The sequence below is a fragment of the Sebastes fasciatus genome, chromosome 23 (assembly GCF_043250625.1).
Source record: "Sebastes fasciatus isolate fSebFas1 chromosome 23, fSebFas1.pri, whole genome shotgun sequence".
Lineage (NCBI taxonomy): Eukaryota > Metazoa > Chordata > Actinopteri > Perciformes > Sebastidae > Sebastes > Sebastes fasciatus.
In genome coordinates, this window is record NC_133817.1 from 5,972,752 (window position 1) to 5,990,392 (window position 17,641).

At 40.9% G+C, this 17,641-nt stretch overlaps 2 protein-coding genes across 2 annotated transcripts; both read left to right on the top strand.

Annotated features, from left to right (window-relative positions):
• Positions 1 to 646: 646 nt before the first annotated feature.
• On the top strand, positions 647 to 5,933 carry LOC141761850 (NXPE family member 3-like). Its single transcript, XM_074625487.1, has 6 exons — positions 647 to 1,016; positions 1,410 to 1,847; positions 2,390 to 2,685; positions 3,118 to 3,188; positions 3,523 to 3,726; positions 3,813 to 5,933. The coding sequence occupies exons 1-6, from the start codon at positions 912 to 914 to the stop codon at positions 4,364 to 4,366; spliced, it is 1,668 nt and encodes a 555-aa protein (XP_074481588.1). The 5' UTR covers positions 647 to 911; the 3' UTR covers positions 4,367 to 5,933.
• A 6,610-nt stretch (positions 5,934 to 12,543) lies between these two features.
• LOC141762357 (NXPE family member 3-like) lies at positions 12,544 to 16,706 on the top strand. Its single transcript, XM_074626441.1, has 7 exons — positions 12,544 to 12,558; positions 12,683 to 12,796; positions 13,255 to 13,686; positions 14,419 to 14,711; positions 15,403 to 15,473; positions 15,808 to 16,011; positions 16,101 to 16,706. The coding sequence occupies exons 1-7, from the start codon at positions 12,544 to 12,546 to the stop codon at positions 16,652 to 16,654; spliced, it is 1,683 nt and encodes a 560-aa protein (XP_074482542.1). The 3' UTR covers positions 16,655 to 16,706.
• Positions 16,707 to 17,641: the final 935 nt, after the last annotated feature.

The following is a 17,641-nucleotide window of genomic DNA, read 5'->3' on the forward strand; positions in this document are numbered from 1 at the left end:
GGCTATTCAAGTGTTCGTACTGGGAAGTTGATTCACCTAAAAAAAAAAATGATCCGCTGAGTTACAGACGTCTCTTTCCCAATGTAAGTCTATGGGATAAAGTCTTTTTGGGCCCAATGGCATCACGGAAGTTGTGACACGGAAGTTGCAGTACCGCCGTTTGGCTACTACAAAAGTTGGGATCGACGACCGGCGCGCTTCGTGGGGGCTTGTTTGTTGCGCACTAAGTGAAGTGACTGATTCATGACGTGATGTGTCACAATCATATCAGACTCTCTATTGGCACACAGCTAACGTGGGTGGTAGTAATGGACACAATATGCTTGTTTTATTGGCGCAAATGGACCCCATCTGTAGATATGTACTTTTTAATGATACAGCACAATTTTATAATTCATAGCAAATTATTTCACGGACCCCCTGACAGAGTGCCACGGACCCCTGGGGGTCCCCGGTCCCCGCTTTGAGAATCACTGGCATTTGGACAGGAGCATCTCTTATCTGTGTAATGCGAGTGAAAACAGATATATGTCGTAAGGGTAACTTTGCAGAGCGTGGTGTAGATTGCAAAAGATTGCAGTGTCCAAATGTATTCAAATATTGACATGATGACACAAAGAATACAGGGTCACATGGGAGTGAGTCATGTTAAGCTGCGAGAGAGAGGCTCCTGTCCTTGGTTGTGGCCTTAGTTGACGGTTGATCAATCACTGGAATTTCTTGGTTGACTGGATTTAGTTTAGTGCTAATGATTGAAAGCCGGACTGTATAGAGAAAGAGGTTTTCACAATTGAGTTAATAAGTAATGTTTTTTTGACAAAACAGTTTGTTTGTTTTTTAAATATTTTTTAATCCAGTACCGGAAGAAGTGGTCAACGCTGCAGACAGAGATGAAGACATGGTGATAAGTGATGATGAAGGCCAGAGCTTGTACAAGAAGGGAGTACGGCGCCATCCTCCTCTTTCTGACTGCCTTTTTCTTCATCTATGTGCTACATAACAATAACTTTCTGGAGGTGAGGACTTGCTTTTAGTGTTTGAAAAGTTTAATATTAGTCCGGATTGTGGATATAGTTTTGAAATGTGCGTTTCAATGTGGCTCAGCAACAGCAATGTTCTTCAATGCAATGAAATGCAATTTGAGTTAAATGGTATTTTCCCTCTCAGCTGGCGGTACCGTGAAATGGTCGGCTTATTATTAACACAGTGTGTTTCTGTTTAACGTATCGGGGGATGCTTCTCTCATTCAGCAGCCTTGTTATGCAGATCTTTCCCATAGGTCAATGTTAACAGCAACAACAAATATATTGAAAACATCTTCCTTCTTGGCCCCTTTTGCTTTATTTAGTTAATTTACCACAGTGCATTTGTTTGATCTATCTTTGTCACCATCTCTCTGCCAATGTCAGCATGAAGTGGACTCCACCATCATGGTCCCAAGAGTTTCCACTGATCCTGACATGAATCGCAGCTTCTGCAGTTTCCAGCCACTGTCCCCGAAGGACGCTCTGGAGGAACGCTTCATCCTAGACTCCATTGCTTGGCCTGAAACTCCACCTTTAACAGCTCCTGTTTGCTTGGAGCAGACCAGTGATCCAGCTAACAGCACCTTCATCATTCTCCCAGGGAGGGGAGGAGGACAGTGGCACGTAGGGGATCAGCTGGAGGTTATCATACAAATTTCTGACTTCCAGGGCCGTCCCAAGAAGTCTGGGGGGGACTTCTTACTCGCCAAGCTGCACAACAGGAAGCTTGGTGCAGGTGTGGCTGGACAAGTAGTGGATCATCTTAATGGGAGCTACTCTGCTGTATTCTCTTTACTCTGGGAAGGAGACGCGCAGGTTGAGGTAATGATAAAAACTATCATGTTAAACTTTCCAGTGTGTAGGATTTAGTAGCATCTAGCGGACAGGTTGCAGATTTGCAACCAACTGTAGAGACAGTTTTTGGTTTGTCTGTTCTGGGCAACATGGCGGACTCTTTGGAATAAGACCCACTCACAATGTAGATATGAAGGGCTCATTCTAAGCTAAAAAAACACAACAATTCTTAGTTTCGGGTGATTATGCTCTAATGAAAACATTTCTGCCAATAGATCCCCCTAAATCCAACGCACTGTTTCTCTAAATGAGATGGTACTTTAGGTGGTTTTAATTTTCTAATTGATTGTTGAAGTCCCATCCCCTTAGTTACTGTTGCCACGCCTGTTAACTTTCACTTCTCGCATGGCACATACGCAGTTTGAAATGATAACGGTGGCAGATTTACCACTAAAAATGTTGTCTTTTTAGAAACAATTTAACTTTTTCATTTCGGACAAAAGCAAGGTCTCATTACTGGCCACAGATTGCAGATTTTTAATGAAAACTCTTGTTCTCTATCCTATCAGGTGACGCTGGTTCATCCTAGTGAGGCCGTCACAGTGTTGCGCAGGCTCACCAGCGAACAGCCTGACAGGATTTACTTCAAGAGCCTCTTCCGCTCAGGCTCACGCTCTGTAACTACCGTCTGTAACGTCTGCCTACGTCCAACCCAGCAGCCGCTGTGCAACTTCACTGACGTCCGTACAGGCGAGCCTTGGTTCTGTTACAAGCCAAAGAAGTTGAGCTGTGATGCCAGGGTCGACCACGTCAGGGGAGGATACAAACAAACCATCAAGGCCAAGGAGGAGAGGCTCTTTCAAAGGTGATTTTTTGTAACTACAGGCCATTAAGATTGAATCTAAAGTTTTTAAGTTCATTAAGTTTTACAGATAATACATCTATTTCTTTTGCCACTTGGGAGCAGCACAACAAGCTATTGAGATATGATCATCTTATGAAGTTGATATGGCTTAAGTGTTAGCAAAGGGTGGACTATTTAAATCTAGTAGACATGGAGGAACATTAGCATTCATTTGCAGTTGAGTTAACGCTACCTGGAAAGTCCAATACGCATTCACCTTTTAGCTCTAGTTTGGTCTCCACCAACTCTTTTTTCTTTCAAGCAGTTGTTTCCCATTTTAGAGTTAGATTTTTTTAGTTTTGACTGATTTCAAATGTTTGTTCTCTTTTCTTGCATTCATGTTGTTAATGTAGTGTGTTGAAGACACATTTTATTATGTGTGCATTTCTTCAGTGGTGTCAACATGAAAGTCTCCATTCGGGCTTCAGGACCTGCCAGTGTCACCGTGTTGCAAAAAAAGGAAGGTAAAGCATGATTTTTACTACTGCCATCACTGCCTACGATAATAATATTCAATAATAATTAAAAACTGAATGTGCGACAGATGATGAAAGTAAAACTGACAGAAAAAATAAAGTGCAAAAATTTTCTTTTGGGTAGCGTTCCCCTTTAGAGGAACATATTCAGCCCAATTTGAGAAGAGCACTGGGCGCATGGAGTACTTGTTCATGAACGTTAGCCGTGTACCTAGTCCCTCAGGACTAAGGATAGTCCATAAGATGTTCATACAATCACTTTATATCTTGGTTTTGGTCTTTTCATGTGATAACCCACCCTTATCCTTTAACTTCCTCTCAGCTCAACCAAAGGTGAAGAGCACCAGTGTGACATCTGGTCCTTCTGGTTATTACTACCAGGATGTGTGGCGAGCACTAGGTGGCACCACAGTTCGCCAATTCAACACCGCTGCCATGATTCAGTGTCTGAAAGGCAAGGTGCTCCACCTGCATGGAGACTCCACTATCAGGCAGTGGTTTGAATCCCTCAACGCAGCTCTACCAGGTAGTTGATCCACGGGGGATTCCACGGGGAACAGTTTGATTTTGTTCCCACTGAAGCTCATTCTGTTCCCTCTGTAATACTTTTAGATCTGAAGGAGTTTGACCTGCACAGCCAGAGGCAAATTGGACCTTTCATGGCCTTGGACTATGTAAACAACATCTTGGTGACGTTCCGCTGCCATGGCCCTCCTATCCGCTTTTCCAAGGTCCCAACCAGCGAGCTTCGTTACATTGCCAATGAACTAGATGGCTTAACCGGAGGTACCAACACTGTTGTAGTTTTTGGCATCTGGTCTCACTTAGGCACTTTCCCCGTGGAGATCTATATCCGGAGGCTGCAGAGCATCCGCAGGGCGGTGGTGCGGCTGCTGGACAGGGCTCCAGGAACGCTGGTCGTCATCCGCACCGCAAACCCAAAAGCTTTGACACTTTACGAGACAATAACCAACAGCGACTGGTTTTCGCTGCAGCGTGAAAAGGTGCTCAGAGCCGTGTTCAAAGGACTGAATGTTCATCTGATCGACGCCTGGGAGATGGTTCTGGCCCACCACCTGCCGCACAACCTCCACCCAGAACCTCCCATTATTAAGAATATGATTGACGTTCTCTTGTCCTACATATGTCCTCAAAAGGGTGGCTAGAATATGTTTTGTTGGGGGGAAGTAGTGAGGATTAAAGCACACGTTGAGTTTACATGTTATCTCTGTGTTTCTACCAAGTTCTGCATTATTCCTTCAGCAGTACATGCACAGACTAGACGCCGATTCAACATGCTGCATCGGCCGAAAAACCTCCGACACAGGCAGACTAGAGCCGACGGTGTGGGGCACAACGGAAAAACTACCACAAGCTGGTCAACGGCCGATCGTCGGCTTGGTGCGTCAGGTCCTTAAAGCTCACTTACACGTTAGAGGGTTAGGTTTGTTTGTTTTATTACAAAAACAAAAGTCTAAAATGACAGTTTGTGGTAATGCGCTGGACTTTTTCTTTGCTGAGCACAGTGACTTTCTGGAGTCTCCGCTGGTTGTCTGGCAACCTAAAATTGTCATTGTCAGCCTGCATTACTTCAGCTGGTTCTGGCTTACTGAGTGTAGCCAAGGTTGCAAACAGCTGCTGCCACCATTTTGGACTGAAAACGCTTATTATATTTATAATATTTTATTGTTCAACACAGGCCATTTCAGGAGAATATGACAATAGAATAGAAATGACTTTGTTTTACTTTTGTACGGCACTTTTTAGGCGGACGTTTTACTGGCATCCGGCAGTCGTTTTCAGTCCAAAATGGCGGAAGCCTAGCTTTGCTGCTGGGCGCTGATGTTGCAATGGAACGAACAATTGACTTCTCACTTCTTGGCAATAGATACATATTTTGGTTTTACAAAAACATGCAAATCTGTCTCAAATTGACCCTTGGGGTGGTTTATACACCAGATACTGTTGTTTTCCAGCAGGGTGGGAGTTTCAGTGAAGCATAAAACTGCAACTGGATTCACTTTTAGAAATGCCTTAATATTAAATAATATCTACCTTTACCTCAACGGCCACATATTAATGAAAATCTCCATCAAGAGATATGTCTGTGTTTTGAGGCTCCAAAGAACAGAAACAGACTATTTTCATGATGTAACAATAATATATTTGCATGACGTCAACTTTGGTATGACGTTCAGAGTATTGATGATACACTGTTAAATTACATGTAATTTAAAGATGTTGCTGTTACAGAATCATTAATACTGCAGGAAATGTTAACAGAGTTCTGCTTTTGGCTGTGGGTTGGTGGGAAGTTGTACTTTTTAGCATTTCTTTATATACTGTATAAAAAACCTATATGTAAAATGAAACGGGAATAATCATATGAATGGAGATTATTTTTCTTAAAATTCTCATATATTATTAGTATGAATATGATCCCTCTGTGAAGTGTTTTCACTGTTAATCCCATGGTGTGATGTTCTAACAGGAATAAAAAATGTTTAGACAAAACAAGGGGTTCTGCAAACAAAAGCATTTAATGAAATTTATTTATATTCAGTTGTTTCATAATGAAATAAATGGACTTAGACTTTGCGAGCTGTGCTCTATATAGACTTTCATTCATAAAATCAGTCAAAATCCTAAGCAAACATAAAAAATAACAAAGTAAAAAATATGATTTAGCTCTTGCATCCATCATTAAAGATACAGTAGGTAACTTTAAAAAAAACAACTTTTTGTCATATTTTTCTTTGGGCACGGTGGAATCTTGCAAATGCCATTAGGAGCATTAATGGGTTGGGTCCTCTCACTCAGACTTGATCATCATTCTGGTGGCCTTCACGGAGTAAGGTGCAGGAGATTTCCAGGTATGCCAGTGGAGGCCTGACCCCCAACCGATGTGATTACCAGCTGGATGCCAGTCGCCGTGCAGACTGGCAGATCCGCAGCTGCTGTACCACCAGCCACCACCGTCTGAAGAGGCGCAATCCGTTTATGCAATGTCTCCAAAGATGCATGGGGAGCAGCCGTCGCTGTCGCGGTCGACGGTGCTGAAGCCGAAGCCATTCTGGTCAATGCATGGATAGGCACCGCGGATGGCATCACCTTTGGACAAAGTTGGAAACCATTTAAGGAAGTTTAAAATGCTTTAAAATGCTTTGTAACGCCCCTTGGCATTGGCGTCACGCCCCTTGGCATTGGCGTCATGCCCTTTGGCATTGGCATCACGCCCCTTGGCGTTGTCGTCACACCCCTTATGTTTGGCATCAAAACCACTATAGTTACCCTCAGTATCACTTTAGGTTTAGGCAACTAAACCCTTTAGTTTAGTTTAGGAATAAACTATATTGTTGGGCTTAAAACTACTACGTTTGTACAGTGAAAATGACACTGAACGTTATAAACACGGGACACAAACGAACAGCTGATTGCAACGTTAAAGCGAAACTTAACACACAGGACATTAACAGCAACATATCACATCTTTTCATATAAAAGACGAAAATGTGTTATTTCATCTTTCAATGTTTTCTCACTTTAAAGCTGGCATGTGTAGCATTTTATGTGTAGATCAACACATCATTAATCTAGACACATTACAAATGAGACCATCCCTGGGTGCTTTACACAACAAAACAGGAAGAGGGTGCTGTTGTTTCACAGAAAACAGAGCTTAGACAGAGTTTGTACTGAAAGCAGATGGTGGAGGAAATGAAAGTCAAAGTTTTAATCACTTTTGGTGGGACTGAAGGAGCAACGATCTTCAAAGGGAAGCAACACGTTGAAAATGTCATAACCATAAGCTATAAAATCAGCTTTTAATGTGGACCCCATCAGAAGTAGTTTCCAAGGTAATAACATTAAATGTAAAACCTCCATCATTAGCCATGTTTCCATTCACATATTTTTATTCGCATTAGAAAAGCTGTATGGAAACGGCAAAATTTGGTAATCGACCTCAATAGCAAAGAAAAAGTTTTTACGCTCGCTTGAGGTGGTTTTTGCCTTTAGTAATAAAGAGTTGATGCACTAAATGGGATATGGAAACGCATTTGCCGAATAAATTCTGAGGTAGCGGATATTTAACAGCTGTTTCTGGTGTCAGCGTCTTCTCGGATATTCCCATAACGTGCGAATGTTTGTCTTCCTCTCCGGACAACATGAAACATGGCCAATACTAGCTGACCTGAAAGAACAATTAGAACTTGCCCAACTAAATACACAGACTAATAAAATGACCACTTGCAATTAATTTTTGGCATTCGTGATCCCCAGAGGATGATGTCAAAAACTCATCGCAATAAACTCTGACATTCACGATCCCCAGATAATAACAAAATAGAAGGCAAAACATTTATAGCACATGATACAAGCATTCCTTCTGGCTTTTATATTTATACAATTTTTGTTATGGCTGATGAAACAGGTGATTTACCGCTCATTTTTCATATCATTTAGCAACAAAACTGTGACAACAAAACAACAAAAGGGAATCAAATTCACCTCCTACTGCCTGTTAGATGCACTTTTCTTCTTTATGGACCAAATGTGATGTCACCCATGTCCTTTACTGGGCACTCCTCTCACCTCTCGGTTTGGGAATGTGATTGGCCTGAAGCCACATGACCATCTATCCGACCCATCTATGTGTGCCCCATTGGCTGATGTGTGGATGGATTCATATGATTGGTTGTCATTTATAATTTCAAATGATTTGCTCTGCATACTACAAATGTTGCTGGAGTTTTACCTCTTAGTAGAAGTAGGTGAAGTTGTGCCGATACTTCCTACTCTGCTCTGTAATGAAAGTAAAAACATATATTTTTTGATATCATGATTGAAAGTTGGACATGTCTATCAAGTTGGACATGTCTATCACTATTTTTATAGAGATGATTTCATTATCAAGTTTTAACAAGTATTATTTTTTTAGCACAACAAGGTGTCAGTTACCCCTTTTGTTTTTATTTTTTAATCCAGTACCAGAGGAAGTGGTCATAGTATGCTGCAGCCAGAGATGAAGACTAATCCCTGATCATGAAGGCCACAGCTTGTATAACAAGGGAGTACGGCTCCATCTTCCTCTTTCTGGCTGTCTCTGTCTTGATCTTTGTGCTATGTAACAAGAACGTTCTGCAGGAAGAACTTGGTTTTGGTGAGAATGTTTGAAGGGTGGACCCTGTTTGAAATGTTTAATATAAGTCAGGTTTCTGTGTGTGTTTCAATGTGGCTCAGGATAAAAAGTTATGGAGTCAGATCAGTCTCAATATTAATGAATGCACGGCGAAGGATTTACAAATGTATTTTGTGATTTTTATAGAAATTACTCCCTCCACAAAAATATTTTTAATATGTTGTGTATATACATGTAAAACAAAAATAAAAATCTACATATAAAAAAAAAAACAAGGTTCATAAATATATTTCTGATGCACACACAAATATTTCTTATTTTAAATAAATGGAATATAAATCCACAAATGTATGTACTGTATTTAAAACATATATATATATAAATATATATATATATATATATTTATATATATTGAATGTAAAATAAATTTGTTGATGCAATATATACTGTATATATACACCTCAAGTGCAACTACCTTTGTTTACATTTATTTATTTATTACATCTACCCTACCTGTTTTACAATTGCAATTACCTCTGATTACATTACATCTATTTTTATATTTTATACTTCTAGTGTAACACTTCTGTTTATATTTATTTATTACATCTACTTTACCTGTTTTATTTGCTTTATAACTCTGTGTGTTTTACCTGTTATATGTTTTATCTTCCTCGTTTAGTCCTGTCAAGTATTTGTTTTAAAGCACTGAACAGAAGTGGCAACTGTTCAACTATTTTATTCAGGTACACAGGTGTGGTTACCTGGGTGGGTGTATCACATTTCGCCTCTCAGCCCGAAGCTGACAAACAACAAACAGAGAAACAATCCATCCCTGCTCAGGTGTGTCTCTGTGATCAGTTAGAATCAGAATAGTCAGTAGGGTTCGTTCAATCCCATTTGATTCAGATTTTATTTGGAACAACAAGCTGCTCGCTGGATCACCACTGCATGCTGAACTGAAGTGTTACCCGCCGACAGGTAACAGGTGAGAGTCACTTGGCTGCGTCCTTTTATTCAACAGGAAAACCCGGAAGATGCTTAAAATGATAGAAAAGTAAATGAAGTCTGGTTTCGGGGGGAAAGAACATGCCTTCTTTCATCATTTGTTTACGGATTGGAAATAGTTCTTTGCGACGCATCATGATTTCACGTGGATATTGATCATTGAGTCCATATTTCGTTCGTTTGAGCTGACCGCCTTGTTGTTTAACCTGATGTTTTTGTTTGTAATGTTCAAATTTTGAGAGAGAGAGAGAGAGAGAGAGAGAGAGAGAGAGAATGCAGTGCTATCTGGCTCTAAATCGACAGTACACCATAGCAGACTATTTGAGCATGGTTACTGATCTACATTTAAGAAAAACCTTGACAAAGTACAGACTGAGTGAGCACAGCCTCGCCATAGAACAGGGGCGACACAGGAAGACCTGGCTCCCTGTTGAGCAACGGCTGTGCTCTCACTGCAGCCTGGGTGAGCTTGAAACAGAGCTACACTTCCTCACCAGATGTGAGAAATATCAAGAAATCAGGGATATACATTTTCAAAAAAATTATTTCAGAACTAAACATTTTCTACAGCTCTCAGGTGAAGAGAAGTTATCTGTCCTACTGGGGAGGACACTAGGATCTGTGAGCTGGTAGCAGTCTATGTTGCTGCCTGCCATCAACTGAGGGACAGGGACATGAACTGGGGGACAGGGACGGGGACAGCTGTCTGTACCTTGTTGTTGTTTGTTTGTTTGTAAATTTGTATCATTCCTTTTTTATATCATTGTTCGAATTAATTGATTGAAATTATTTTGTATTTTATTTTATTTAATCGATGTTAATGAATGTAATTATTGTAAAAAAAAAATCATCATTTGAATATGCTTTGGCAACATGTGCAGTGTTACGTCATGCCAATAAAGCCATTTGAATTGAATTGAAATTGAGAGAGAGAGAGCGAGAGAGAGAGAGAGAGAGAGATCAAATGTAGTAAAACAAATCAACAGGATGTGACCTCTTCTACTAAACCATAGGAGGGTTGAGCTTCAAACTGCAGTTTCTAAATGTGGTGTAAGAGAGAGAGAGAGAGAGAGAGAGAGAGAGATCACGGGTACAATTATCCATCAAGAAAAGTAAAAGTAGAAAACTAGACTGTCCTTCATACTGCGTCTTTGTAAGTCCAGAATTGTTTCCTTCATAGTTTTCATTTTGGCGGTGACAGAGGTAAGCTGGGTGGTAATGGTGTTGACAGATTGTTGTAGTGACTTGTTTTATTTTTGTTATATAGCAGTGTTTTATGAGTATGAGTATGAGTGGGCTCAGTTTTAAAGCTAGAGTGAAGATACTGGTATCAAACTAGAAAACCTAAGGAATGTGGTGGCAGTTTCTGTTAAAACAAGACAAACCAAGGTAACAACTTGTCTTTCAAATAAATTTAATAAAAAAGCATATATTAATAAGAAAAGCATCTGCAGATGGACTCACGAGCTCAGCCACCTGAGTGGACTGTGGCAAGTGAGACCCGAACACAAGAGTAGTCAGTATTTATACATACTAAAGCATAACACATAGATAAGTGCAAAGAAGAGAAGGATAAAAAGTGTATCAATGCATCAGCACACAGCAGACAAAAGAGCATCACTAGACATCACAAGTATTTCAGCAATCTGTTGTTTACAGTTACAGAAGGCAAAACCATCTGGTCACTGTCTTATGGTGACAACGTTCAACATGTGAGGACCTGAGATTATTTAAAGGTACAGTGTTAACTGCAGATATGAAAATTGCCATTACATTCCCCCTTTGAGCATTCAATGCTCACTTTAATAATTAACATATCTGATTACTACTAGCACCATTGTAATACACAAAATCAAAGTGTGAAGATACTATGTGATTTTGATTTAAGTATATGAGAAAGAAGGAATTAAACTATCTCAGACAATATCATCATAAAATGGTGGCGTCCACACTGGAGGTGGAAAAAGGTCAGGAATGCCTTTCTCCAGCTGTGGTGTATGTACATATTGTCCAACAGTAGATTTGATCAAAGAGGCAATCATAGCTTTAGTACAAGGAATAATGCATAATCAATTTAACAAGTGTACTCTGTAACACATATAAGATAATGAAAAAATAACAAAGGCATAGGAATGAAAATAAAAATGAAAAATAAAAAAGATAAAAAAGATAAAAAAAGATTGCAATGTGTTTTCTCCAGGTTTTCCTTTAATGCTGCATTAAAGATGGTTGGGGATTCGTTGGGGACTCAGAAAATCCTCGACGAAGACGCGTAAATTTGTACATTTTTTTCTCAAAAGAAAATGTGAACCAAAACTGGCTGTCTGGGTCGACTGGGATGCTGAAAAATCCCTTTTTCCAAGTCAACGACAGGTGTGAGGGCAAAATTTGTCAGTTTCCATTCTGTGTCTGAGAGGAGTTCAATCGATCTGACTGCGTCTACCACAGCAGAGAATCAGAGACCTTGTGAAAATCAACTTTGGGGTCCGCTGTTTTCTCCCAACCTGTAGCATCATTACACCTTTTAGTCTAAGGTCCCAAATCTTGCCACCTTTCATCCTTCGATTTGATCAATGAGACATTGGGATCAGAGTGTGGTATCTGAAATAGAGACTGAAAAAGTGTGTCAGGCAGAGTCACTCAAACAGCCAGTCAAGCTTGAGTTTGTCCCTATCAAGGCCCTCTCTGTACCATTTATTTTCAAACTCACTGTGTACTCCAAAAGAGATAAAACCGTCGGGTCACTGTCTTATGGTGACAAAGTTGAACATGTGAGGCCCTGAGATTATTTAAAGGTACAGTGTTAACTGCAGATATGAAAATTGCCATTACAGGAATCAATTGTTTTGGTTTTTTTTTGCTAAATGCAGTACCTGTGAGGGTTAGGGTTTTATATTTTCAAATTTGTTTGTGTGTTGTATGATGACCCTGATGAAGGCAATAAGCTGAAACATGTTGGTCTAACAATACAGGTGATCTGCATACTACTGGAGTTGCTGGAGTTTTACCTCTTCAGACTCCCATCTCCATGCACCTTGGAAGTAGGTGAAGTTGTGCTGGAAATCCCTTCTCTGCTTCTGTAATGAAAATGAAAACAGATATTTGTGCAACTTGTTGTTAGGGTAACTTTGCAGCGTGTGGTGTCAGGTTGTCAAAGACAGCACAATCCAAATGTATTTGAATTTACTTCTTTACATGACGTGGCAAAGGGTGCGTGACAGAGGGAATTTCAAGTTTTTAGCAGTAACCCCTATGTTTTTTGTTTTTATTTTTTAATAATTCTCTTCTTTAATCCAGTACCAGAGGGAGTGGTCACAGCCTGCTGCAGCCATAGATCAAGACTATCATGAAGGCCAGAGCTTGTATAAGAAAGGAGTACGGAGTCATCTTCCTCTCTCTGGCTGTCTTTGTCTCGATCTATGTGCTACGTAACATGGATGTTCTGGAGGTGAGAACTTGGTTTTAGAGGGTCTGCTTGAAGGGTGGACCCTGTTGGAAATGTTTAATATTAGTCAGGTTTCAGGATATTTTCAAATGCAATGTGGCTCAGCAACAGTAATGTTATTTCATTGCAAATGAATGCAGTTCAATGGTATTTACCCTCTCATTGCTGCACCTTGACCTGGTGACAGCAGCAGCTCCTCTAGCTAGAGAGCAGTGAACAACACTTTGAAAACCTTGATCATTTGAATTTGATTTTGTGCAATTGAGTAAGGGCCACAGGGGAAGTTGAGAAAGGTAGAAATTCCTGCAGCTAACAGATCAACAGTTCTTATCAACCCCCCCAAAGTTAATTTGAGCTTTGGGATGGGAAATAGCTTCCTTCTTGGCCCCTTTTGCTTTATTTGGTTAATTTGCTTTCAGTGCGTTTGTCTGATGCATGTTTGTCACCTTCTCTCTCTCCAGTTTCCGCATAAAGTGAACTCCACCATCATCGTCCCAAGAGTTTTCACTGACCCTGACAAGCATCGCCACTTCTGCACCTTCCAGCCACTGTCCCGTGAGGAGGCTCTGGAGGAACGCTTCCTACGAGACTCCATTGCTTGGCCTGAAACTCCACTTGTCTCTTTGGAGCAGACCAGCGATCCAGCTCACAGCAACTTCACCATTCTCCCAGCGAGGGGAGGAGGACAGTGGCACGTAGGGGATCAGCTGGAGGTTATGATACAGATGTCTGACTTCAAGGGCCGTCCCAGGAAGTCTGGGGGGGACTTCTTACTCGCCAAGCTGCACAACCGGAAGCTTGGTGCAGGTGTGGTTGGGCAAGTAGTGGATCATCTCAATGGGAGTTACTCTGCTGTGTTCTCTTTACTCTGGGATGGAGACGCGCAGGTTGAGGTAATGCTAAAAACTATCATGTTAAATGTGATTGTACTGTAGGTATTTTTAATCCTTTGATTGTTCGCGAAGCCCCGTCCCCCTTAGATACTGTTGCTACGCCTGTTAACTTTCACTTCTCGCACGGCACATGCCGTTTGTAATGATAACGGTCATGTCTAGAAAGGAGCCCGCAAACTGAGAAATCTGATCTGAGAGCTGCAAAAACTTGCAGAAACTCTTGCGAGATTTGTTGCCAATGACCAATCCTAATCTTAACTATTCAACATCAATGTCTAACTTTACCCATTCGAGGTCAATGCCTAACTTTACCCATTCGAGGTCAATGCCGAACTTTACCCATTCGAGGTCAATGCCGAACTTTACCCATTCGAGGTCAATGCCGAACTATACCCATTCGAGGTCAATGCCTAACTTTACCCATTCGAGGTCAATGCCTAACTTTACCAGTTTGTGAAATGTGAAATGACCTGTGATTGGCCAAAGTCTCCCATCACGGGCTAGAATTTCTAAAGCCTGAAAACAGAGCCATGAGGAGGTGCAGAAGTCTAGTTTTCTCTCGGAATACAATTGAATTACAATTTGCTGAAAGGTTATTATGGAATCTTTGCCCAATGATGCCAAAAATATTCTGCCTACTGCCACTTTAATACATTCATTTGTTGCACTTTACCTCTTTTGTTTTTGGTTTTGGAAAGGCTGTGTGAAAACTCTGGTTCTCTATCCAATCAGGTGACGCTGATTCACCCCGTTGAGGTTATCCCAGTGCTGAACAGGCTGAACAGCGAACAGCCCGACAGGATTTACTTCAAGAGCCTCTTCCGCTCAGGCTCAGTCTCTGAATCTTCCATCTGTAACGTCTGCCTACGTCCAACCCAGCCTCTGTGCAACTACACTGACGTCCGTACAGGCGAGCCTTGGTTCTGCTACAAGCCAAAGAGCCTGAGCTGTGATGCCAGGGTCGACCACGCCATGGGATCATACAAACAAAACATCAAGGCCGAGGAGGAGAAGCTCTTTCGAAGGTGAGGGAGCAGAGAGACAGGACTGGCATTTTGTGTGACCTCAAATAAATACTTCCATCCGGTCTATGTTTCTCCTGGGTGGGAAGTTTCAGAAGTTTGTAGATGCAGGCAATTAAGATTGAAAAAAAGATGTTTAAAGATAATACAGATCAAACTAATCAGTCTGAATCATACCAGTTGACTTTCATTAAGGACATTGGATAGTATTTGCTGTGATTCGTTTATTTTTTATTGTAAATTAATTAATAATTTATATAGCGCCTTTAAAGAAACCCAAGGACGCTTAACATAGACATAAATAGACACAACAAACGGAACATAACAGTAGCTAACTTTTGAAGCCATAAATCTCCTCTATTATATCTTTTTTAGGACATTACACATTACTATTACCGGTTTGTTTTACCGTCTATGAGGGACACAGGATTGTTTTCCCCCAAAAGGGGGCGTGGTCTGGATGACGTATTACCGGTCTGATGTGTGAAAATATGAATTAGTGCAGCTTTAACTCACAAAAATAGATTTTTAGAGGTCAAGATTTGTGTAATGTTGAATGAACTTTCAAGCAATTGTTTTCCATTTTAGTGTTCGATCTTTGTAGTTTTAACTTCATTGAATGATTCCAAATGTTTGTCCTCCTTTCTTATATTTATGTTGTAAGAGATATTTTATTGTGTGTGCTTTTCTTCAGCGGTGTTAACTTGAAAGTCTACATGCGGTCTTCAGGACCTGCCAGTGTCACCGTGTTGCCACAAAAGGAAGGTAAAGCATGATTCTTCTTACTGCCTACGATAATAATTCAAAACTGAATGTGCTACAGACAATGAAAGTAAAACAGGCTGAAAAAAACATGGAAAAAAACATACTACTTTCTTCTGGCATTCTCCTGCAGAGACATGTATTCAGCCCAGTTTGAGAAGAGCGCTGGTAGCATGGAGCACTAGGCTAAAAGTTCATGAACGTGGCACCAGCTGTTAGCCGTGTATCTAGTCCCTCAGGACTAAGGATAGGCCATAAGATGTTCATACAGTCACTTTATATCTTGGTTTTGTCTTTTCATGTGATAACCCACCCTTATCCTTCAACTTCCTCTCAGCTCAACCAAAGGTGCAGAGCAGCAGTGTGACATCTGGTCCTTCTGGTTTTTACTACCAGGATGTGTGGCGAGCACTAGATGGCACCACAGTTCATCAATTCAACACTTCTGCCATGATTCAGTGTCTGAAAGGAAAGGTGGTCCACATGTATGGAGACTCCACCGTCAGGCAGCTGTTTGAATTCCTCAACGCAGCTCTACCAGGTAGCTGATCCACAGGGATTTCTGGGAAGAGTTTGATTTTGTTCCCACTGAAGCTCATTCTGTTCCTCTGTCCTCTGTAATACTTTTAGATCTGAAGGAGTTTGACCTGCACAGCCCGAAGAAAGCCGGACCTTACATCTCCTTGGACTATGCAAACAATGTCTTGTTGATGTCCCGCTTCCACGGCCCTCCTATCCGTATTGTCGTCGTCTCAACCAGCCAGCTCCGGTACATTGCCAATGAAATAGATGGCTTAATTGGAGGCACCAACACTGTCGTATTTTTTGGCATCTGGGCTCACTTCGGCACTTTCCCGATGGAGATCTACATCCGGAGGCTGCAGAGCATCCGCAGGGCGGTGGTGCGGCTGCTGGACAGGGCTCCAGGCACGCTGGTCGTCATCCGAACCGGGAACCCCAAAGCTCTGTCGCTTTCTATCTCGCTAACCAACAGCGACTGGCACTCGTGGCAGTGTAACAAGGTGCTCAGAGCCGTGTTCAAAGGACTGAATGTTCATCTGATCGATGCCTGGGAGATGACCCTGGCCCACCACCTGCCGCACGACCTTCACCCAGCACCTCCTATTATTAAGAATATGGTTAACGTTCTCTTGTCCTACATGTGCCCTCAAAAGGGTGTATAGATGTGTGTTTGTTTGGGAGGGGGAGTGGGGATTAAAGCACATGCTGAGTTTACTTGTTATCTCTGTGTTTCTATCAAGTCCTGTTTTTTTCGTTCGGCAACCCATGCACCGACTAGACTGACTACAATTTTTCTAATCAATTTTTAATCAGGGATTGTTGAGTGAGCACAAAAGAAACAGAACTGGTTGGAGTTGGACATTGTAAACTGATAAATGTCACTGCATGGCTTTTTCTATGGTGTTCCTCAGGGTCTTGGTGTCTTAATGTGGTATTTTGGAGGGTTTATTGATCTTTTTTTTTTTTTTATCAATTCTCGAGTGCTAAAATGTTTTTTAAATTTAGCACCAAATCTGTGTAACTTATAAGACATAATAGATCACTGGAATGGACATCATATACTTCTATCATAATGTTCTAAGCTCTGTAAAGGACAGGGTGTCGTATCTTGTACAGATTGTAAAGCCCCCTGAGGCAAATTTGTGATTTGTAATTTTGGGCTATACAAATAAAATTGACTTGACTCTTACACACTTTTACAAGTTATTTTAATTAATTCATGTTTATTTCTGATTTATGACCAGATCAATTTCACACAGCTGCATCTCAAATTAATCTTCATGTTCCCAGCTTTCAGATGATGTACACCACTTCTATGTGACATCTACTGCTGACCTGCTATCTCCCTCTAAAGACCCCCTGTAACCGCCTAAAAAAAAGGGTCTATTGTGGGTCCCAGAGGATTAATATTAAGGTGACGGGGTCAGTGTATCTTTTGGTCATTCGATTTCCCTTTTACAAACGGATATTAAAAAAATAAAATTTGTGCTTATTTGTTTTTCTTTTTAAAATACAAAGATTAATATTGAAATAAAGACGTTTTTTTCTTTATCGGGGTCAAAAAGGGATGAACTAAATTTAAAAAACGGGTTGATTTTCATTTTCTATTTCTAAAAACAAAAAAATAAAAATCACCAGAAGACAGATCA